At 40.6% G+C, this 23,154-nt stretch overlaps 1 protein-coding gene across 4 annotated transcripts in view; it reads left to right on the top strand.

The window, feature by feature from the left end:
* Positions 1-22,857, top strand: part of RPL29 (ribosomal protein L29) — a 44,408-nt gene extending 21,551 nt beyond the window's left edge. For 2 of the 4 annotated variants that reach the window (XM_044078859.1, XM_044078860.1), the window contains 3 exons: positions 7,865-7,914; positions 7,992-8,056; positions 22,612-22,857. In XM_044078859.1, the coding sequence (XP_043934794.1) occupies positions 7,878-7,914; positions 7,992-8,056; positions 22,612-22,704 (195 nt within the window). In that variant the 5' untranslated portion in view covers positions 7,865-7,877 and the 3' untranslated portion in view covers positions 22,705-22,857. Of the gene's footprint in view, positions 1-1,750; positions 1,763-2,695; positions 2,699-7,864; positions 7,915-7,991; positions 8,057-22,611 lie in introns of those variants that run through there. The other 2 variants (XM_044078862.1, XM_044078861.1) reach the window with 2 other exon arrangements.
* The last annotated feature ends 297 nt before the right edge of the window (positions 22,858-23,154 follow it).

Below are 23,154 nucleotides of genomic sequence, written 5' to 3'. Positions count from 1 at the left end.
AGGGTAGTCTGCTTTTGCAATGCTTAAGTTGGGTACTTATCCTAAGTATAATAGAACTGATGCACATTCTACCAGGGTAGTCTGCTTTTGTAATGCTTAAGTTGGGTACTTATCCTAAGTATAATAGAACTGATGCACATTCTCCCAGGGTAGTCTGCTTTTGTAATGCTTAAGTTGGGTACTTATCCTAAGTATAATAGAACTGATGCACATTCTACCAGGGTAGTCTGCTTTTGTAATGCTTAAGTTGGGTACTTATCCTAAGTATAATAGAACTGATGCACATTCTCCCAGGGTAGTCTGCTTTTGTAATGCTTAAGTTGGGTACTTATCCTAAGTATAATAGAACTGATGCACATTCTCCCAGGGTAGTCTGCTTTTGCAATGCTTAAGTTGGGTACTTATCCTAAGTATAATAGAACTGATGCACATTCTCCCAGGGTAGTCTGCTTTGTAATGCTTAAGTTGGGTACTTATCCTAAGTATAATAGAACTGATGCACATTCTCCCAGGGTAGTCTGCTTTTGTAATGCTTAAGTTGGGTACTTATCCTAAGTATAATAGAACTGATGCACATTCTCCCAGGGTAGTCTGCTTTTGTAATGCTTAAGTTGGGTACTTATCCTAAGTATAATAGAACTGATGCACATTCTACCAGGGTAGTCTGCTTTTGTAATGCTTAAGTTGGGTACTTATCCTAAGTATAATAGAACTGATGCACATTCTCCCAGGGTAGTCTGCTTTTGTAATGCTTAAGTTGGGTACTTATCCTAAGTATAATAGAACTGATGCACATTCTACCAGGTAGTCATTACTTCTGTAATGCCCAAGTTAGATGCCTTCATGGTACCCACGGTCGTCTTCCTCCAGGCCTTCACAGTGTAATGCATATTGAATGTGATGTATCAAGGTCTTCAGCATTGCAGTGGTCTTTGTAGTTTTTCATTGTACCTCCACTCATTGGGGGTGGTGGTGGAGCTTTTTTTCTTTTTGAAATCTAATACAGAAGTTTTAGGTACATACTATGATGCCGTATCTGAGATAATCTTATGCAGCTACAGCAATCATTGCACGTTCTGGATAGTTGTCAGACTTGGCTGGCAAGAACTTGGTTTTTGGAACTTATTGGCATTATGGGAGTATGAGAGTAGCTTTGAAGCCTGTAAAAATTCTCTGAATCCAACATACCTACTGATAAGGCATTATTACTCAAGTCCTGCAGCCACAGATTTTTTTTTACAGATCCAAATTACTTTCCAGATGTTTTTTTTTTTTTTGTTAAATAAAGGTTTCTTATTCAGATTAGTTTGCTAAAATTAGATGTTCTGTAGTCCTATCTCGCCTTCATTCTTACACAATGGATCGGAGCCGATCCTCGACTCTGACTTGGCCTATTTACAAGCTGGAAGTCTTCTAATCGGCTCATGGCTAGGTAGGTATCCCGTAGTCCACCCCCAGTTCTCGTTTGCCACATCGACGAGTTCGGATGTGCTGCTTCTTGGCTGTGGCTAAGTCTTTCATATTTGTTCAAAATTTTTGGATAATTCTTCTTCTGTTTTACCTTTAATAGCATTGTATAGTTTTAGTGTATTTTTTTGCTGTTAGTATACTTAGCGTTACTAGTGTGCCATTTGTGTGCAATTTCTTTAAGTACAGTTGGCCTTGTAGTACTGGGTATCCTGTGTGCCAGTTTTCTCTTGTTGATGTATTTGTTTCATAATTGGATATTAGTAATCGTAGGCACCTTTTGCACTCAGGCTGTGTGTGTTTGTTAAATAGTTATAAGTCATAACCTTTTGTGTTTTTTCCGCTTGCTAATATTTCTTGTTATTGGTGTTGCAAACAGAATGAGGTTCTGTTCACCTTGTTAGTAATTTCCACAATTTAGACTTTATTCCTGTTTTGGGTGTGTGCGAGTCTCTCTAATTGTTTCTGTACCCCTAGGTCTGTTTTTAGTTAGAGGACCTAGTTCCCCTTTCTTCCTGCCTGGGCTAGGCCCATTTAAGTTAGAGGACCTAGTCCTCGTGGTGTCTCTCAATGTTCCTGTGGGGCTAGGCTCCTTTAACTTAGAAGACCTAGTCCTCCCTTCTTTCTTTCTTTCTTTCATTGTGTGTGTGAGTTAATCTTCTGTGAGGATGTCTAAATAAAGCAAGGACCATAAGCCATCTGGCTTTTAAAAAGGGTGGTGAGATTTAGAATGTTTCTGATGAAGTTTGAACATTATTAAATCAAATGAAAGCGCCAAAACATTCTTGGTGTCCAGCTCGTTTCTGTCCGTGGTTTGGCGTTTTGTTTTTTTACTCATTCTAAAAGGTCTCTTAAAACCTTTTGAGGAAGATCTGGCTAGCTTATCCCCCTCTCCTATATCTCCGGGATCTAAAAAGGAAAGACCTCTAAGAGGCCCTCCCCGGCACCGGCTGGTGTCTCGGAGCCGCTTCTTAAAATTACTAAGCCTGACAAATTTACTGTCTCATCTGCCCCACAGAGCTTGGAGCCAATTTTGAGGGTTGTACTACTGTGATTGCAGGGTTGGCGCCAAGTAGCTCGGAGCCAACCACAGAGAGTTTTCAACGGAGCCGGTCTTTGGAGCCTTTACCGGTCTCCCATACATTGAAGTCACCAATATTGTAGAGATCCTGTTCTCCTACTCTGTCCTCCCAGGTCTTCCAGATGTTTATCGGAAGATGATGTGGAGAGGGTATTGCTGAGACTTTTGAAGTCTGCCTTACCGCAATTGTTGTTGGCTCCGACCCAGTCTGTTCTGGGACCACTTGAGTCTGCTACCCCTTCGGTGATTCCTCCTCCGAGCCTTGCTGGTCTTTCTGAGCCATAGTGTTTAGTACCGCTGGTGGAACCCTTGGTTCCAGCTCCCCCTGTGGTTGTTTCGGAGCCAGGTTCCGCTCCGACACTCTGTGCTGTCCGTGGGGTCCAGGAGCTAAAGCTCCCTGGTCGGCCCTGACTGGGACGCCTGGAACCAAACCTCTTCGGTTTCGAGCCTCCCTCTTGGCGCATCGGCGAGGGTGAGCTCGGATCCTATGTCCATCTCGGAGCTGATGGCATCCTCTGTCTCTTCAGAGCCGGAGAGGTTGGCATTTGAGATGAGTGTGCTGTCTGGATCATAAACTCCTACCAGGGGTACCGACACTCTTTCCCCCCTCCCAGGGCACCGACTTCTGTGTCTGCTCCTACTCCCTCCCTGGACAGCAGAGACCCACAGCCTCAGGAGCCAACGGCCGGTGGCCCCCGCTCTTCCGAGACCTCCCCGGAATATCCTTCCGAGGAGCCCCCATGGAAGAAAACATGTAAGAGGAAGCATGTGGACTCCCAGGATGAGTCTTTTACCTCGGACACTGACCTCGAAGAGTCAGAAGGGTCCCCCAAGTCGTCCTCTGATGTCTCCTTCATAGACATCCTGGAAATCCTTAAACGGAAGTGCAGCTGGCACACTGTCACCCCCTCTGATGAGGAGTCAGTGTACCCTGAAGGCTTTCATGTCTCAACCTTTAGCCTCTTGGGTTTCTCCGCCCTTCGAACTGATGGAGCTAGTTAGTCGGAAGATGTGGGATACTCCTGATGCCGTGGAGCCAGTCCCCGGGAGACCAAATAAGTTTCTTTCTGCACCCAAAGAAAAGGAATTTTTGTCTAAAGGTGTTCCAGTAGATGCCATGGTGATGGCCACTAAGGAGGAGCCAACGGAAACATCTTCTGTTTAACCGCCGAATAAGGAGTCTCGAATGATGGACAGATATGGGAAGTGTATCTTCTCTTCAGTGGTATTTACTCTTAGATCTCTGAACTACCTTACACACTTCTGATGCTTCAGAGAGATCTTCTTAAGGAGTTAGGAGATGTACTGAGGGAGTCCCTGACATGGTGTCTACCCAGTTGTCCACCTTGAACTCTGTTGTCAACTCGTCCATGCGGCTTATCTCGTATGCAGCCGATGGAGCGAGTAGAGCAGCTGGTTCATGAATTTCCCTAAGGCGTCATTCCTGGATGCGTTTGTGTAATTTTGCAGAACCGTTCAGTTTTACCTTTACCAACGCCCCCTTCAGTTCTTCATTGTTTGGACCCAAGGTAAAGGACACACTCACCCGGTACAAACAAGAAGGAAAAGCACGGTCTGCCGTGGGAGTATGTTTTACTGTCTGCTCTAAACCATACTCTAAGAGTCGGAGGGGCGGTAAAATGTGGTTCAAGAAGTCCCAGAGGTTTTTCCAAGATGCACAGGGTGGCTTCTCCAGAGGAAGAGGAGGAAATGTTAGATGTCGCCCTAGAGGCGGGGGCGGACTGCACAACCAGGGAGGCCACAATTCATTTCGGGGCCGGCCTTACCAGCGCTCCTGATGTGAGGCCCGACTGTCCTTCTCTGGGGCCTGTCGGGGGTCGCATTTCTTTGTATCCAGTAGCCTGGCTAAATATCACTCAAGACAAATGGTTACAAATTATTACTACCAGATGTTATGTCATACCCTTTTCTCTTCCACCTTTTGTTACCAATAGGATCCTGGATGTTCCACCCAATCACCGGGATCAGGCAATTGTGGAGGTCAACAAGTTGCTGGCATAGAGAGTCATCCAGACCGTCCCAGCAGACCAAATAGGATCCGGAACTTACTCCAGATTCTTTTTGGTGCCAAAACGTACAGGGGACTGGAGGCCCATCTTGGACCTCAGCAGATTGAACGAATCAGTAAAGGACAAGTTCCGGATGGTGACACTGCAGTCTATACTCCCGTTTTTGGGGAAAGACAATTGGATGTGCTCAGTAGTTCTCAAAGACGCTTACTACCACATAAAAATGGACAGGGCGTTGAGGAGTCACCTACACTTCTGATTGGGAGCCAGTCATTACCAGTTTCGTGCTCTGCCCTTTGGTCTCGCCACAGCCCCCAGGGTGTTCGTGTATGGCAGTAGTGACAGCTCACCTGAGACGTCGAGGATTTCAGGTGTTTCCTTATCTGGACGACTAGCTGTTGACTGCCCCCACCAGGCATCTACTTCTATAGACCATGGATGCTACCATTCAGCTTTGTGCCCAGTTGGGGATTTCTATAAATTGGGAAAAATCTGCCTTATTGCCCTCTCAATCTGTAATTTTTATAGGTGCAGAGATAGAAACAGTAGACATGTTGTCTTGTCTTCCTGTAGAAAGAGCACCGAATCCGTTTCTTCAAATTCAACGTCTTCTCCCACTACGAAAAGTCAAGGCCAAGACTATTCTGCAGCTTCTAGGGACCATGGCTTCCACCATATTACTAGTGCCGCTAGCCAGACTACACAAGGGTTCTTCAGTGGCTGCTGTCATCCCAATGGTCCTTTCAGCACCTACCATTATCTCATCATGTACTGCTGACAGACTCTTGCAAGAAGGACCTCATTTGGTGAACTCTACCCAACCAGTTAACCACGGGCACTTAATTTCTTCCTCGCCAACCCGTTGCCACTGTGACCACGGATGCCTCACAGGTTGGGGGGGGGGCATTATCTAGGCAGGACTGTCCAAGGCACATGGCAAGATTACGAGGCTCATCTGCATATCAACGTTCTATGGATGAGGGCGGTGCTCCTGTCGTTGCAAGCACTTCATGACCTTCTGCCTCTGGAGACAATTGCAATACAGACAACATGTCGGTAGTACGGTATATCAACAAACAAGGCAGAACCCGATCACATCCACTCTGTCGGGAGGCCATTTGAGTTTGGAAATGGGCAATATTTTCCCAGCTTTTTCTGGTGGCAACACGCATTCCTGGGGCAACCAGCGTGATAGCCGACAAGCTCAGCCGGGCAATCTTGATGCCTCACGAGTGGTCTTTGAAACAGGAAATAGTGGAGCAGATTTTCCACAGGTGGGGACAGCCTTGCTGCTATCTCTTTGCCAGCCCGATCAGTGCCAAATGCAGCAGCTATTTCTCCCTTATCCCCCCCCTCCGGGGGAGTCACAGAGAGATGCACTTGTTCACGATTGGCCCCTTGGTCTCCTTTATGCTTTCCCTCCCTTTCCTGTCATACCCAAGGTTATTCAGAAAGCGAAACAGCTGGGAAGCAAACTGATCCTCATTGCTTTTTACTGGCCTCGTCCGGTTTGGTTCCCCTTTCTCGGGCCTTTTCTAGACTTTCCTTGGATTCTGGACCCAGTGCCAGATCTCTTGACCCACATGTCTGGCTCGCTTCATCCTGCCCTTACACACCCTCAACCTGACAGCTTGGCTGCTCCAGTTCCATCCCTAGCCAGGCTTCACGACTTCTCACCCTCCAACTCATATCTTTACCTCCTCTCAAACCCTCCACTAGGAGACTATATTCCAGTAAATGGAGGAAATTGTCTGGGCTGATAAAGAATTTTGACCCTTATACTGCCTCCATTCTGGTGGTTTTGGAGTTCCTGTCTGAGCTTTTCCACCAGGGATCTGCGGCTGCCACTATCTGGGTTCAATTGGCAGCGATTTCTAATTTTCATCTAGGCATACAAGATTCTAATCGGGTGTCACATAGGCTGTGCAAAACCTTCCTTAAAGGTGCCACTTTAAGACCCCTATTTCAAGAACCTGTTGCTTCATGGGATTTAAATTTTGTGTTATCCAAATTGACATCTCCACCCTTTGAGCCCTCTCATTCATCCCCTTTGAAATGTCTGTCTTGGAAGACTTGTTTTTGGTGGCTATCACATCGGCCAGACGGGTGTCAGAGTTACAAGCATTGTCTGTGAAAAATCAGGTAAGGGGGTTTTACAAAGGCAGAGTCTCTCTCCGTACTAATCCTTCCTTTGTCCCCAAGGTCTGTTCCCATTCCACTTTGAATCAATCCATAGAACTTCCGTTGTTCTTCCCAAATCATTCCAACACAGCAGAATACAGTTTTCATCAGTTGGATGTCCATAGACAATTATGTTTTTATTTGCACCGGACTAAGGAATTCAGGAAATCAGATCAATTATTTAGTTCCTTCTCCGAATCCAGGTCAGGTTTATCGGTTTCCAAAGTGACCCTCTCAAATTGGATTTCTAGCGCTCTAGCTTACGTTTACACCTCTTGAGGGTAGACCTTTACCTGTCAAAATCAGGGCTCATTCCTACGAGATCTGTCTACCTCTGCAGCCTTTCAAGCCAGGGTCCCCCTTGATATTTGTGCATCAGCAACTTGGGCTACCCCTCACATTTATTACTCATTATAAATTGGATTCTACCTCCAGGGGTAGAGCATCCTTTGGTTCAACGGTACTCAGGAGTGTTTTTCCTTGAGCCGCCCATGAATAATGTGCTAGGGAGACAGGACTACAAAGTTAGGTACTCACCTTAACGTTCTGTATTTGTAGTCCATCTTGCCCTTTATTCTTAAGAACCCCCCCCTGCTACTCCCATCCTAGAAGTACCTGGAGACAGAAAAATTTTGTTTTCATTCTTCTCTGGAAACCTTTTAGTATTGGCTTCTTTCTGTATATTTGTTATTTTTCTCTCAGTTAGCAGCAAACAAAATCTGGGGATTGCACTGGTGCACCATAGGATACCTACCTAGCCACAAGCCAACTAGAAGACTTCCAGCTTGTAAATAGGCCGAGTCGATCCCATATGTAAGAATGAAGGGCAAGATGGACTGCAAACATGGAACATTATGGTGAGTACCTAACTTTTTTTTGAAAAGATAATAAACCTAATGGTTTTCTGTCTGCATCTCTTCAGTAATTCTTAGGCTGTTCCACAAAAATGCAGGACGGTACCATTTGAACATCTGCATTTTTTTCTGTTGCCAAGTTGCTGTATGGTGCATGAGAGTTTTCCGTGAAAATTGTCAGTAGTGGTGTTTGTGTTATGATCATTTGTGCCATTTTATCAATTTTACTTTTTTATTTATTTTTTTAATAGAACTTGAGTGAAAATGGCAAAGTCCAAGAATCACACAACACACAATCAATGTAAGTACTGGTTTGCAGCAAGTTGAAGTAAACACATTTGTTTTAAAGAAATTAACTATTCTCCATTTGTCTTGCAGCTCGTAAATGGCACAGAAATGGTATCAAGAAACCAAAATCTTATCGATACGAATCTTTGAAAGGTGTAAGTACAGTCCATTTAGCAGAGCACTTCTTTATTTTGTCATGTAATGGACATTTTTAACTTGACTCGTGTTTAGTGAGGTGGAGTAACTATGAATAGGTTTAAGGAGTTCTGCTCCCAAATTAAGTCCCATAACTTGATTACCAGAAAGATGGGTTTTTCCAGGGGGTCCTCTTAGTAGCAAACACTTTCTTAATCAAAAACAGCATGAGGAAGGAATGGCTTGTCACTTTGTTAAAGATCTGTTGCTTGTACGTCCTTTGCTGGCCTTTGCTCTGGCATCGTGTCTGAGCATGTTTTCCACATTGTGGTGTTCGTCTCTACTGAGATTTGTTCAGATAGGGAGGAGGAGTGCAGTGGTTGTTTTATAAATATTCCATTTCTGACTGGGTGTGATTTTTCTGAGTTAGTAATCAGGAGCATGTTTGGGTAATGCCTTTTGTAGTTTGATTTTTCACTCGTTTCCAAGCCAGTACTGCTTTGTGTTTTGCACGTGAACATTTTATTTTGAGAATTATAGAAATGTGGTTGGTTAGTAGTATGTTCATTCTTTGCAGTTAGTAAAGTGTGTAACTTGCATTATGTTAGTTGTATTGCTTTTGGTTACTGATGTTAGTTGTATGTAGTGTCATCAGAAAATTAATGCTGAAATTGCCACAAAGAATTTTCAGGAAAATTATGTAAATCTCTTCACATCTGCCCCATGTCATTTGGCTTGAGCTGTATTGTTCTTAATGCATGGCAGAGCAACTGTTTGTATCCATGCTAGTAATGTAATTCATGTACTGACTTAAATATGCTAAAGAATTGTGGTGTGGTTTACTTGGTGTATACATTTTTATGAGGGCACTTGAGCTAAAATAGGAGTCTGGTTTAATCCAAGCTATGCTCAATCACAGGGATAGTAAATGTGGACAGCTGAACACCATTTAGCAATATTGCATATTCAGTTGGGGAGAGATCTGCTCTCTGCTTAATATGGATGTAATATTTGGATGTTGTTGCAGCATCTGAATAGATATGGATGAGTCTGAGAGGTCCAGAAAACATTTCCATCCTTCACAGATGGAGGGTAGTTGGACTCCTGTAGCTTAGTTTAGTATTGTGTTTTAAACTTATTTAGGATATCTCCTGTTTTTTTTTTTTCTAGTTCTGTGTACTGGTGATAATGAAGTTTTCTGGCAGCCTCCCTCCCCCATAGATGACGTTTGTTACTGGATGTAGTTTAGGGTTTGTATGTCCCACCACAGTATGCTACAGTGCTGCCTTTCTTGTAAAAGTTGTATTGAATATCCTTGCAACCGTTGGGTCCCCCTCCATGTCCCTGGAAACCCATACTACGTATTTCAGTGTTTGAGTCCCTCGCCATTCAACCCAATACAATATTCATAGGGAATCTTGATTACCCCTGTATATTTTGGGAATCCTACTCCCACTCAAATACCAACATCTTGGAACAGTTGGTCCAGTCTCCTACCACGTGTACAAGTGTCCTTGACCTTGGACTCTCAAACAAGGGCAGACTAGTGAAACCAAAAACCTTTAGGAACTATTCCAGGGCTAAATTCTAAGTAACCCCCAAACCCAGGAAACACCATAGCGTACGCTGAGCTATTTACAAAATCTGTGTACAGACACCATAGCGTACACCGGGGTATTTACAAAATCTCTGTACAAACATATTGTTGTAGAGTGAGCCGTTCCAAAGAATAAGACAGACTCACTTCTAAGACCTTGTTAAAATAAACAAAACACAGATGGAGTATGTCAGCACAAACAATAAAAAGCTGGAAAAAATGTCTGACGCTTCCAACAGATATTCAGATAATGTGACAGAATTGCAAAACTCCAAGGTTGAAATGAAGAAAAGACGGGATGAATGAGTCTGCACAAGAGATGTTTTCAAAAAACAGAATTACATGACAGAGTACGTAGGGAAGATCTGAGATTTTCTGCTCTACATGAGAAGCTGGAAGGAACAGGCTGTATTAATTTTGTGAAATCACCAATAAGCAACTGGACTGGTATTCAGCAACTGGAATTGTTAATTGAAAGGGCACATTGTGTGTATGCTCCAAATCTGGTCACTAGAAAACAACCTAGGCCATTAATAGTAAAGACGTCATGTTATCGGCAGGAGTTTATTCTGACAAAACTGTGGTAGAAGGACAAAGTACTAAAAGTGGAAGACAGCAGAGTGTTTATGGAGAGTGACTACTCGGGCAGAAGAAGAAGAAATGTATTCCATTATTTAGGGCATGTCGAGAAGCAGGTGTGAGATTTAAACTGCTGTACCCAGCCGTCTTCAAAATATTTTTCCCTGGAGGGACAAAATCATTTTTTTGATGAAGTACATGCCAAGGAGAAAATACAAGTGTTTATCCAACAAAGGATGAGCTGTGAAACAGAAGTAGGTTCTGCTGCGTTTCCTGGTGGTGAGTACTACAGAGAGACTTGGCTCATAAAATCTTTTCCACTGTATCAACGGAAAATGTCCGAGAGAAGGAAGAAAATCAGAATAGACTAAGAATCGAGAATATGTTGGAAATAGACAGGTTTTGGGAGATGGTGATTAACAGGAGTAAAGCCTGTAATGTGGAAATTGACAAATGTGGGGTGATAAAATTATTATTTTTGTGAAACATAACATGACAGAACAAGAACATCTGAAAATATTGGACTTCCTTGGACTTTGTTAAACTTGTAGGGGACCTTAACGCATATGCCCTTCATCATGTTGTTAATGTCCGGAGAATAAAATCAGTAACTTGGAAACTGACAAATGTGAGATTATGAAGCAAGAATTGTACTTGCGAAACATGGTAGAACAAGAGGATTTGGAAATATTGGATTTTCATGGCCTTTGCTATGGTTTAGAATCCCCTACAAGTTTATGCCCTACTTCTTGTCAATATTCAGAAAAATACTTGGGAGAACATGGTAGAACAAGAGGATTTGGAAATATTGGATTTTCATGGCCTTTGCTGTGGTTTAGAATCCCCTACAAGTTTATGCCCTACTTCTTGTCAATATTCAGAAAAATACTTGGGAGAGGAGTGAGAAAGTTAACTGTATGTAAACATTTTTTTTCTTAATGATACTATAATGGTGCATGGTTTTCTTTACAAGCTAAAGTAATTTTTTTCAGTCGTTTTTAAATGTAATGGTGATACCAATATAAACAGGTGCTTTTTTCTTTCTCCCTTCTCTTTTTCTTCAGTTTTAAGAAATGTAGACGGTGGGTCTGGTTAAGAGAACATCACAAAAATTGGTGTGCTTTTTCTCATGTTTGCATAGGGGAGTGACTGGGTCAAGGCCCTTGGCTTTATCCAGTAACAAGTTTTAACAGAAAGCAAGTAAGTGAAAAAGAATATTGAATATTTTAAGGCTGCTTTTTTTTTCCTGGTAAACAATGTATGCTTAGCAGTTTTGTGTGTGGTTCGCATGTCCCCAGGAGGCAGTCTGATAGAGAAATGGCTTGGAGAAAGTGTTTTACTGCAAGCATTAGTGTTTTCTCATCTGGAGAGCTATAAAAATAAGATGGAACCAGACGGCACGTACTAAAAGCACAGATTGTACAGTGCGTCTTGGCATGATTATCCTTTCTTTTTGGTTAATCCTAGTCTGTCTGTGTGGTTATCAGTTTAGAACTTTTGTATTTATTAAGAAGATAAAGCTTCAAATTTTGAAGGTGTACATAGTTGTGCGTTGTTGTTAACCGGTTGTGGGTGGGTATTGGGGAGTATTTTTTTGTTTGACGCCTTTCAGTAAATGAACAGTAGAGAACGAAAAGTTCTACAACCACGGCTTAAAACAACTTTATTTGCAGCAAAAAAGCACAGTAAGCACTTTCAAACTCGTAGTTCTTCAGACTGAAATATTCAGGCGTTTACTCAGAAATTTAAAATGCACATTAACCAATCCACAACCATTATAAATTATCTATGCAAATCCCTAGATCTAAGAACCGGTTTTAAAGAAACCTTCCTATCGGAGAAACTTGCAAATCCAGTGTAATTCCCTTTCGTCTGTAAAATTCACCAAATCACCACCTCTGGGACCCTTATTAATTGTCTCTAACTTTAAACATAAAAAAATGTGATGGACAAAAAAATGTGATGGACCAGACTTGTATACATGTTTAGCAAGAGCATTTGTTAAATCAGCTCATCTCATGGCATATTTATGCTCATGAATTTGCTCATAGAGATAATGGCACTCGTCCATGTGGATCCTGTAGACATTATTTCTCTGTTGATGCTTCAAATGAATTTATACATCCTATCTCAAAGCAGAGATTTGTATTTAAGATGTCTGCTAGTTGTAAGACTCTAAATATTATCTGTTTAGTTACATTTGTGGCATGTGATAGTTTTTATGTTGGCAAGTCCAACAGAATGCTCTGAGTGGATTCGTGAGCATAAATATACCATGAGACGAGCTTATTTAACCAATGCTCTTGCTAAACATGTATATGAGTTGGGTCCATCACATATTGTTTAAAGTTATTGATGCAGTTATGGGTCCCAGAGGTGGTGATTTGGTGAAATCTACAGTGGAAAGGGAACTGTACTGGATGTGCAAGTTTCTCTCTGATAGGAAGGTTTCTTTAAAACCGGTTCTTAAATCTAGAGATTTGCATAGATAATTTATATATATATATATATATATATATATATATATATATATATATATAGCAGTATATGCGAAGTATAATGTTTGTTTTGTTTAATGTTAATTTAATACAGTTTGATTACTTTTGTATAAGTGTACATTTGCCAGTGTTACAAGTGGTGATTCAATAAAGATGTTTTTGGAAGAAAAAAAAGACGACAAGCCACCCTGGTGGAATCACGGTATCATTTGGTTATACAACAAAAGGGGAAAAAAAGTGGCCAAACATAAGCAGACCAGAGCTGTATGTAACTAAAAGTCCCCTGACCAATCTAAACAGGAAGGTAAGCGGTTTGTTTAATACTTAAAGGCTAAATTTGAAGAAAAAACAACTTCTCAAGAAAAATGCAACCACAAAGCTTTCTATAGCTATGACTGTAACCTCAGGGGGAAGTACACAACAGTGTACAGAGCTTACTGTAAGTGGCATCACCCACACTGAACTGGAAGCCATTGCCAACTATTTGGCTGACAGATTCAGCTCAAATTCCATCCCCTCCCTTGATGGTTCAAAGGACAACAACCCCTCCAGCCATTACTAGGGAACAGGTCATCAGTGTACAGTGAATATAAAAAGTGTACACACCCCTGTAAAATGCCAGGTTTTTGTGATATAAAAAAAGAGACCACGGTAAATAATTTCAGAACTTTTTTCCCACATTTTATGTGACCTATAACCTGTACAATTTAATTGAAAAACAAATCTGTTGGGAGAAAAATATAAAAAATAAAAAACGTACCATAAGCTGGTTGCATAAGTGTGTACACCCTTAAAGTAATACTTTGAAACACCTTTTTTTTTTTTTTTTTAATTATTGTCTTCTTGAGGTACACACCTGCCGTCAATTAGAGACTCTGATTAACCCCAAATAAAGTTCAGCTTTCCTAGTTTTACTCAGTTGCCTGCTTCAGCAAAAGCCATGGTTCGCAGAGAGCTTACTAAGCATCAAAGGGATCTCATTGTTGAAAGCAATCGGGTACAAAAAATTTCCACAGCATTGGATATGCCATGGAACACAGTGAAGACAGTCATCAAAAAGTGGAGAAAATATGGGACAACAGTGACATTGCAAAGAACTGTAAATCTCTCCAAAATTGATGAAAAGACTAAACGAAAACAGGTCAGGGAGGCTGCCAAGAGACCTTCAGCAACACTGAAGGAGCTGCAGGAATTTCTGGCAAGTGCTGGTTGTGTACTACACGTGACAACAATCTCCCGTGTTCTCCATATGTTGGACTGTGGGGTAGGGTTGCAAGACGGAAGCCTTTTCTTACACAGAAAATCATCCAGGCCCAGCTAAAATTTGCAAAACAATACATTGATCTCATCAGATCATAATACACTTTCCCACATGCTTTTGGGAGACGGTTTAACTTTTTGGCCACAATTCCAAAAGGTACGTTTGGCGCAAAAAATGTTCGCATCACTAAAAGATCACCATCCCCATCATGCTTTGGGATTGATTTTCTTCAGCAGGAATTGGGGCTTTAGTCAGTGGAGGGAATTATGAACCGTTCCAAATAGTCACTTTTGGCCCAAAAACTTCAGGTGTCTGCTAGAAAGCTGAAGATTAAGAGGAATTTCATCTTTCAGTACTGCAATGACCCCAAGCATATATCCAAATCAACAAAAGAATGGCTTCACCAGGAGAAAATTTAAGTTTTGGAATGGCCCAGTCAGAGCACAGACTTAAATCCAATAGAAAATATGTGGGGTGACCTGAAGAGGGCTGTGCACAAGAGATGCCCTCACAATCTGACAGATTTGGAGTGCTTTTGCAAGGAAGAGTGGGAAAGTATTGCCAAGACAAGATATGCCATGCTGATAAACTCTTACCCAGGAAGACTGAATGTTGTAATTACGTCAAAAGGTGCTTCAACCAAGTATTAGTTTACGGGTGTGCACACTTATGCGAACAGCTTATTGTACGTTTTTTATTTTTTATATTTTTCCCCTTACATATTTGTTTTTCAATTGAATTGTACAGGTTGTATGTCACATTAAAGGTGGGAAAAGTTTTGAAATTATTTATTGTGGTCACAAAAACTGGCATTTTAACAGGGGTGTATACACTTTTTTTTTTTTTTTTTTACTATATCCACTGTATTTTCCAAGGCCAAAAAGCACCATCGATGGGCCAGAACGTGACCTCTGTATCCACTTGAAATCGCATTTCAGATGGAGCTTAGTCCGGTTTTGTGTCCGAGGAATGGAAGATTGCTACAGCCATTTCTCTGCACAAAGGAGATCAACCACTAATATGGGTAACTATAGGCCCATAAGTTTTACCAGCCTTCTATATAAGGCCATGGAAAGAATCCTCATGGATATGGTAAATGAGGACATGGGTAACCTGCAGACAATGGGGACCCATCAGTGTTTAGCTTTGTTATAGAAAGTGCGTATTAAATCTGGTAGACTTTTTGAGTGGGTCACCAAAGCATTGGATGAAGTTAAGACTGTGTACACAGCTTACCTCGACCTGGCCAAGGCATTGTAGACAAGCTCACTAAAGTTTTCTGAGTCGTGCATTGTGAACTGCTCTGTATAATACATAATTGCTTCTGTTGAAGATGTTAGCTCCATAGACTGATACCTTTGTCTGTTTTCATTGTATTTATTGCATTTGCTGGCCAAGAAAGTCTGACTTGGCAGAGTCCCCTTTTCAGCTGAAGCTTGGAGAAAAGCTCCAAATGATATATATGGGATAAAGATTTATATGTAGTGTAGAAAAATAGCATTTTACAAGTGTATACATAGATTAGTGAATAAAGACATCTTGTAAAAGTTTATACAGTGGATAGAAAACTAATTTGATAATGTTTTGAAAAGTCTGCATAGTAATGAAGTCATTGCAGATGGTCCAATAAATCTCAGATACACATCGTTTTGAGGAAAAGAAGATGGTGAGCATAATTTCAGTATACAGACTTGCACTTCAGTGGGCCTGTAGCACTGTACCATGTATACAGACTTACACTTTTGTGGGCCTGTAGCATTGTTTGTATACAGGATTACACTTCAGTGGGCCTGTGTAGCACTGTGTATGTATACAGACTCGCACTTCAGTGGGCCTGTAGATTGTATACTTCAGTAAGCAGTTTGCTAATAAAGACCTAAAGTGACATACGGTTGCAGAACAGCAGCATCCTTTTATGGTTTTGTATGATTGTCAGCAGCTGGTATAGTTGACCAAAGAATGATCAAATAAGTACTAGAAATGATTGAGGAGGATATGCAGGAGAAAAGATTCTATAGCTGAATGTACGAATGCTGAAGTGAGTGGGATAACTGTGGACTTAGTACTCAGTTATGGTGAGTGGGTAAGAGTGTAGAGAAGGTTGTGAGAGAGGGAAGTGGGGAAGTAGTTGAAGGGCAGGAAAAGTGTGGAATTATGGCTTAGTCTAGGGGTATTTATCCAGGATTAATGCAAGGGCAGAACCAGAACTTCTGCAAATTTGACATTAGAACATTTCGGGTATTTTAAACGAGCTATTAGAACATTTCGGGTATTTTAAACAAGCTATTTTAGAGAAAAGTATGGTGCTCCATGCTGTGAAATACTTTGAAAATAGTCTGTTGCCACCTGTATTGTTGGATTTAAGTGATGAGGAGCAGCATTTGGGTTGAGCGAAAGGCGCCATTTGATTTGAGTGGGTGGATTAGAGTTGACAGAGATGGACAGTTTGGAGATTTATAGATGAGGTTTTGAATAGTTGAGAGTAAATAAGTTTGGTTGTTTGAACCATTTTTCTACTATGACTGCTAGGCAGTGATTTCTTTGTGGGTGATTTACAGGAAACTTTTCTACTTTTGTGATAGCATTGTATGAGCTTAGAGGGGTTGAAACACTTGTTAGTTGGTGAAAATAGGGGCTGAATAGATAAGTGTTAGGGCTAGCAGGGTACAGGTGCAGAGCATTTTCAGTGAGTGAATTTTTGACTATATAGAGAATCCAATATCTGGTGAGTTTTCTTTACTGCATGTTGGATGTGGTAGTCAAATTTTAAGCTATTGTCCGTATAGATATCAAGCAGCTTAGTATGTCAGACAGTTTCAATTGTTTGCCAAGAGAATATCAAAGGAGGGTTTCTGGGCTAAGCGGTGTCTTGGGGGTAAAGAATGTTTGCTTTTGGGGGGTGGTTGCTAAGAAGAAGTTGAGTCACGTTGGCCAGGCTTCAGTGGACGAGTTGTTGCAGGTTAAGGTTTTGGGCAGTGCATGTGAAGATGGAGTATCTGTGTACTGAATTATTGTAGCTGATTTGGAGGTTTACTGAATTTTATTGTAGTTGATTTGGAGGTGTACTTGAATTATTGTAGCTGAATTAGAGAAATCTAGGAAGTGATTAATGAAGATCTTAGAGTGGGGCTAAAAGTGGTTCTTGTGGTGCCTTTGGAGATGGGAAGGAAAGGGGAGATGTCTTTGTGCCATTTTATGATCTGTGATCTATTGGCAAGATAGCTGTTAAACTATGCTGTAGAGGCTTCATAAATCCTAGAGTTGAGAGTTTTTGTAGGAGGAGGGAATGTAAATGAAACAGTTTTCAAATCTGGTTCCTAAGATCCATCTTTATAGTACTAAAATCGGATTATTTAGTAATGATCAGTGTCATAGGTTTAATAATGGGTGAATTGTTCAGTAGAATGAATCTTGTTTCAAGATTGAAGTGCTCACTTTTTTTTTTTTTTTTTTTTTTTTTTTTTTTAAGACTTATAACTTGGAGAAGTAAAGTTTAGTAAAAATCAGTAATGGTTTAGCTCTTTTTGTTTGACATTGTTAGCGAGTGTCCATGCTAGATTCTAGTACGGTGACTTTATTTTCAGAAGTTAGCAAGCACAAAATATGCTTTAAAACATTCCAGATAGTGGTTAATTTACCTAGAACAGACTTGAAATGGCCTAAATGAACCTAATTGATCATTTATCCCCAGTATTCAAGTAGAGTAAAACCAAATTCGCCAATTGCATGCCATTGTTTTTATTCTATCAGAAGCTCATTCTGATAGGTCCTTAGCCAAGTACTAGGCTAGCTGCTCTTGTAAGCCATTTTAAGCCTATCCACTCTCCCTTTTGATATAGATTGGACCCATGCATGGGATAAAGCATTGAGGAGCTGCCTCTGTCCATTAGTAGTACAGGGGACAGTCCTGGAATAAATATGGTTTCCCATTCATAGATCCTAAGCTGCGCTTGAATTTGCAAAGGTATGAAATTTATTTCAAGTAGATTGGAAGTCTGTTCCGCAGAACCTGGTCATAATATTAAAATACAGTAAAACTCCACCAATTACTTGCCATGGTTTTGATCCTATCAAAAGCTCATTCAGAGTATAACCAAATCTGCTGTGCGTTTGTCATGGCTTTCATCCTATCCGCATCTTTTACAGTGGAACCACCCACTGTTTAGTGGCTATAACTAGTAACTCTACGGTATTAACATTGGGTTGAAACGGCTAGGCTTAAAATGATCTCTGGGTCGATGGCCTAGTAATCTACTATGAACCTATAAAATATCATGCTGTTTGGCTGTAGTGCTCATATCAGAAAAAGCAATTGTCATGGCTACTAAAGCAGTTTTTTTCTTAAAAGAAGGCATCTTACCATTCAGAAAGGAGGGGGGTGATAATCAAATGTAAACCTTATAATTTAATTTTGAGTACTGTATAATCAAATGTAAACCTTGTACTTTTAGTTTGGAGTACTATGGGCAAGAAATTTTAAGGGTCAGAATACCCTTCTGGCCAGTCATATTTACTGAAATGATTCCTAGAAGCTTCCTTTTATGTATTGGTAGGATCAACTTTTTTTTCCATAGCGTTGGGACATGCGCTTCTGTTAGAGCGGTTTAGGAGTATGGAAACTGAGTAGACTATAGCCTTGGCAGCCACCTTTTTTATGTATTCGGTGGGAAGATTGGTGATAGAGGGGTGGGTTTTAAGTTTGAGAAGTTTTTGAATGGTTGAGGTGGAAACAGGTGTTTGGGAGGAAGGGGTGTGCTGTTTAGGAATTGACTGAGTTTATGGAAATGCGAATGTGGGGCACTGTGGGTTCAAGTTGGGTGGCATGGCTTGGTTTGAGGATTTTAACAGTTGACCAGAATGCCTTTGGGTTTTGAAGATTTTTTTTTGGACTATAGGTTAGGGTTTTTTTTTTTTTTTTTTTCTTTCTGTTTTGATTTGTATTTAGGGTGATTTCTAAGTTGTCAAAATATTTGTAGTTTGTTTTTGATCTGGGAATTTCAGGCCTTGTTTCTGGAGTTTCATTAGATGTTTTGTGGTTCTCATCAGGGTTTTACACATGTGGGTTTTTATGTGTGTTCTGCGGAGACTAAGCTGGCTAGCATGTTAAGGAACGTTCTGGAGGATTCCGTAACAGCATCATCTGAGGGAAGATAGTTTAGTTGTTGCCAACTACAAAGTTGTAGGTTCTGGGTAAATTTTCTTTTTTGGAAGTGGGAGAGATTGCTCACTTCATTAAAGTGGTGTAGTTTTGAGTTGTGATGACAAAGGTAGGAACGTGATCATTTAGAGCATTAGATAGCTATAAAAGAATATTTTAGGGAAGGAGGCGAGTATCCAGTCAATTATTGAACCTCTGGTGGTAGTTATGTAGTGAGTGGCAGAGGTAATTAGTTGGGTGTGGCATTTTGAGGATATCACAGTTTACAGTCAGTCTGCCTCTGAAATCTCCTAAAATTTACATTTCTTCTAGAATGTTAGAGGTGACCCATAATAGAAATTCTTCGGTGGAGCTGATGTTACTTCCCTTGGTGGGGGGGGGGGGTTAAGTTCCCATTATGGATAAGGTTTTCCTGGAAGAGTTAGCATCCGTAAAGCACTAATGATTTCAACAGTATTACAGATTGCAGTGAGGAGAGTAGAAAGGGTAAGTTGCAGAGTATTTATATAAGATGGCTACACCACCTGCATTTTTGTTTTTCCCATCTACCCTTAGTGTGTGGTAACTGGATGGTAGTATTTCTTCATATTTAAAATGGGGCTTTAGTCAAGTTTATGTGATAGCCTAATATTCTCCTGATGTACTATCTGTGCGTGCAGTTTGGTTGTTTTATTGCGGTACTTCAGATGTTCAGGTGGAAAATTTACACTGAGGGTGTTTTGGGATCTGAGGAAGATGTATTTGGTTTTAGGTTAGTGGTGGAGTTCACAGTGGTTGGTCGTAAATTGGGGTGTATGTTGAAGGGGTACGGGTTATTGAGGGTTTTTTGTTTTTTAAAGTTTTGTAGAATTTGGATATCAAGTTTGAAGTAATAAATTGAGGAGATGGGGCAGAGTGATGTTATGGTAGTGTTACAGCTCTGTTTATTGTGATACATTGATTAGTTGAAAAAGTGATGTGGGAGAATATGGTTTGTGTGGATGTAGCTAGGAAGGGAAGTCGGGCAGATTAGGAATGAGAAAGATTAGGATTGGTGGGTGCAGAAAAGCCTTGGCTGAATGATAGTGAGGGTGTGTGGTAAATTCACAGTCGGTGAGCAGAGTGATGGAACAAATATGTCAAAAATATAAGTGCTAATTTGCACAGTAAGAACATGCATGCCATTTCATTGGCACAAAGAACCTTGACCAATGCCAGCAGAGGACTGAAAGTAACGCAGCAAGACTGGGTGAGACCGGTTTTATTTTTTATTGCTTTATGGAGCATCTTGAAAGTAAATGTAAAATTCATATTTGATATAGTCTTTTCATCAAAATGAAGTGTTTGGTTGCTGCCAGATCAATAATGATTAGTGCATTTGGCTCACCCTTTTGGATTTTTTTTAAATTGGCATTTCTCTGAAATTTTAACCCTTGCATTTCTATCTTATATGTGACTGATTTTATGAATGACTTAGCAGTATTCTGAAGAGATACTAAGGTCAAACGCGTGTGCATAATTTAGGAAAGCATAGGAAAGATATAAGGCAGTTTTTAATGAGGGTGGTTGGAAAAACAATAAGGTAACTTGCGTCTGAGCTACAGCTTGTCTAGTAAATGGGTAAAGAAATTGCCAAAAATGTGGTTAGTGCATTCCCATCTGGTGGCAAAATCACTTGGCTGTTTTGGATTTAGGAAGTAACTGGCAAATGAGATTGGCAGATAAAGCAGACAGAACAAGAACAGTTGGCTGGACATGATTTTAGTAGCATGTTTGGCAAGGAAGAAGCAAGTTTAGTGAGATGAGTATATTGAGAGTCCTGGCTTTCATCAAACAGTTCAGACTATAATTCATTTGTTTGTGCTGTAATAGCATTGGATTTCCTTTAATTAGCTTTACTGGCAGAGACAGACTCTTTGATTGTGCTACTTTAGCACCGTGTATGAACTGTAATTTAGGAGGCATTGTGGTTATGGTGTGCTAGATATGTGAGGTAGGAGGAGCTGGTGGTCAAAAGCAAGTGCACCGTGGTTAAATGTAGAGTTGTACCACTGGTTTATGCGATGCTGGGTATGTGGTTTAGGATTTCTGGGATTTGGTGTAGTTTGTATTTTTTTGTGTGGTCTGTATGAGGTTTGTTTGTTTTTGTATGGATGTTCAAGTATTTATGCAAGTGTTTCCAACCATTCTTTTGTTGATGCTTTGTGTTTCATTAAAGTGTAAAGAAAGATGTACTAGAAAAGAGGCAAGAAAAAATAAAATAGAAGCAGGCATGCCAGCAATGAATTGGAGTTGTCTTCGGTCCTGTTCTGGAATATCTCTATGGGAGAGGAGTAACATATTTCAAAAGTACTAAACTGGAGCTACGTGGGACTGAGGGATAGGAAATGTTGCAGCTTAAACATCCCTTACTTCTCCAGTAAATGCCATTTGGGTATTGTTAAACTGTATTATGCTGAAACACATATTACTGAAAGATTTGTATCGGGTGCACTACTGCTTCCCCTCACACTGACAAATGTAGGGCTCTCGGTGGATGAAAAAAACTGCACCAAGTGGACTGGGAGACGGTTTGAGGAGCAACAAATGACTACAGCAGACTTTCCCACCAGCAGCTGAGACAGACTAGGAGCTGGCCTGACACCCAAAGACTGTTCATTACTTAATTTTTGTGCACAGTGGAAGGTACTGCCACAAAGGCCAGAGATTGGTCCATAGTCAAGATGAGACTGAGAAGGCAGAAGAGTGACATGGAGGCTGGATGAGTTGGTAAATTGTAAGAAAATGAGAACAAGTGGTTCAGAGGTAAACCACTAACAGTCCCCCAAAGCACATTATCTTGCTCCAAATACACAAGTTTAGAGTCTTAAGTAAAATTTCAGTCAAACGTAAAAATCATTTTAACTGCAGATGCACCTGTTGGTGTCACTTGGATGTAATGAGTTAAAGATGTGTGGCTTGGGCTTTAGAGAGCATCTTCAGTTAGGTTGAGAACAGCAAGCCTGTAAAGATAGTGTCAGAAGGATATTCACTGTACAGGGACTGTAGAAGGCAGGTATTTGTGGGAGCTATATTTCTAAAGGTAATGATTTAAGGGTAATGGGAGTAGGAAACAACAGTAAAAGTAAGATGCTGAGTTTAACTAATTTTACGTGTGCTGAATAAAGAAGTGTTGATAAAACAAGTTTTTGAGTAACCTGTCCTGTAATGAAAAGATCTGAGAAAATGTATACATTTTATATTTTCCCCTTTTGCTAGAATTGTTTGAATCACTGATGGCTGCCTTTAACACTGCTACTGCATTGCATGTTCAAATAAAATCAAAACTGAAAAATTAATCTTGTAGCTAAGGTAGTCCTGGATGATTATTTTTGTGGGCTTTCCTAATTATTTGTCATTCATTTAAATGAGCCTTGGGTTTTGTTTGTGAAGAGTATGTCCACTTACAATGCTTCTCTCCCCTTAAAAGATGTGATTTTTTTTTATTCTTTTATGTATTTTAGGTTGATCCCAAGTTTCTTCGGAACATGCGTTTTGCCAAGAAGCACAATAAGACGGGGCTGAAGAAGCTCTCCAGTAGCAGAGGAGAGAAATAGACCCAGTTAAGGTGGTCATGAATTGAGTTCTGGGGTCCTGAATGAACGTTTCTGCAAGCTGTGGTCCCTGGTGGTCACAGTTGACTGTCTTGTAACATCTTGTACAGTGCCTTTTGCCTTTGTACAAAATAAACTGCTGTGGGATGCACACTATGCTAGTACTGTTAATAGGTTTTATTTCTTGTAGAATGTGTGCCTTGCAAGCTTTTATTGAATGACATTTGAGAGTCCTGTGCTTAATCACATAACTGCTAATTGAAAATTTGCACGGTTTTCTGTGCTTGGGCTTTTTTCTTTTAAAAAAAAAAAAATAATAATCAGAACTAAAACCATGACCCAGATGCACTTACTATGTTTTTTCTTCTACATTAATGTAACATATTTTCATGCAGAGACCTCCACAGTTGGCATTCACTCTTGATGTTCCATAGAATGTTGAATTCCTTCTTT

This window comes from Protopterus annectens, chromosome 7.part1, assembly GCF_019279795.1.
Source record: "Protopterus annectens isolate FY-2018-M chromosome 7.part1, PAN1.0, whole genome shotgun sequence".
NCBI classification, from domain to species: Eukaryota; Metazoa; Chordata; order Ceratodontiformes; family Protopteridae; genus Protopterus; species Protopterus annectens.
The sequence above is the reverse complement of the archived record's forward strand: the minus strand, read 5'-3'. Positions and strand labels throughout refer to the sequence as shown.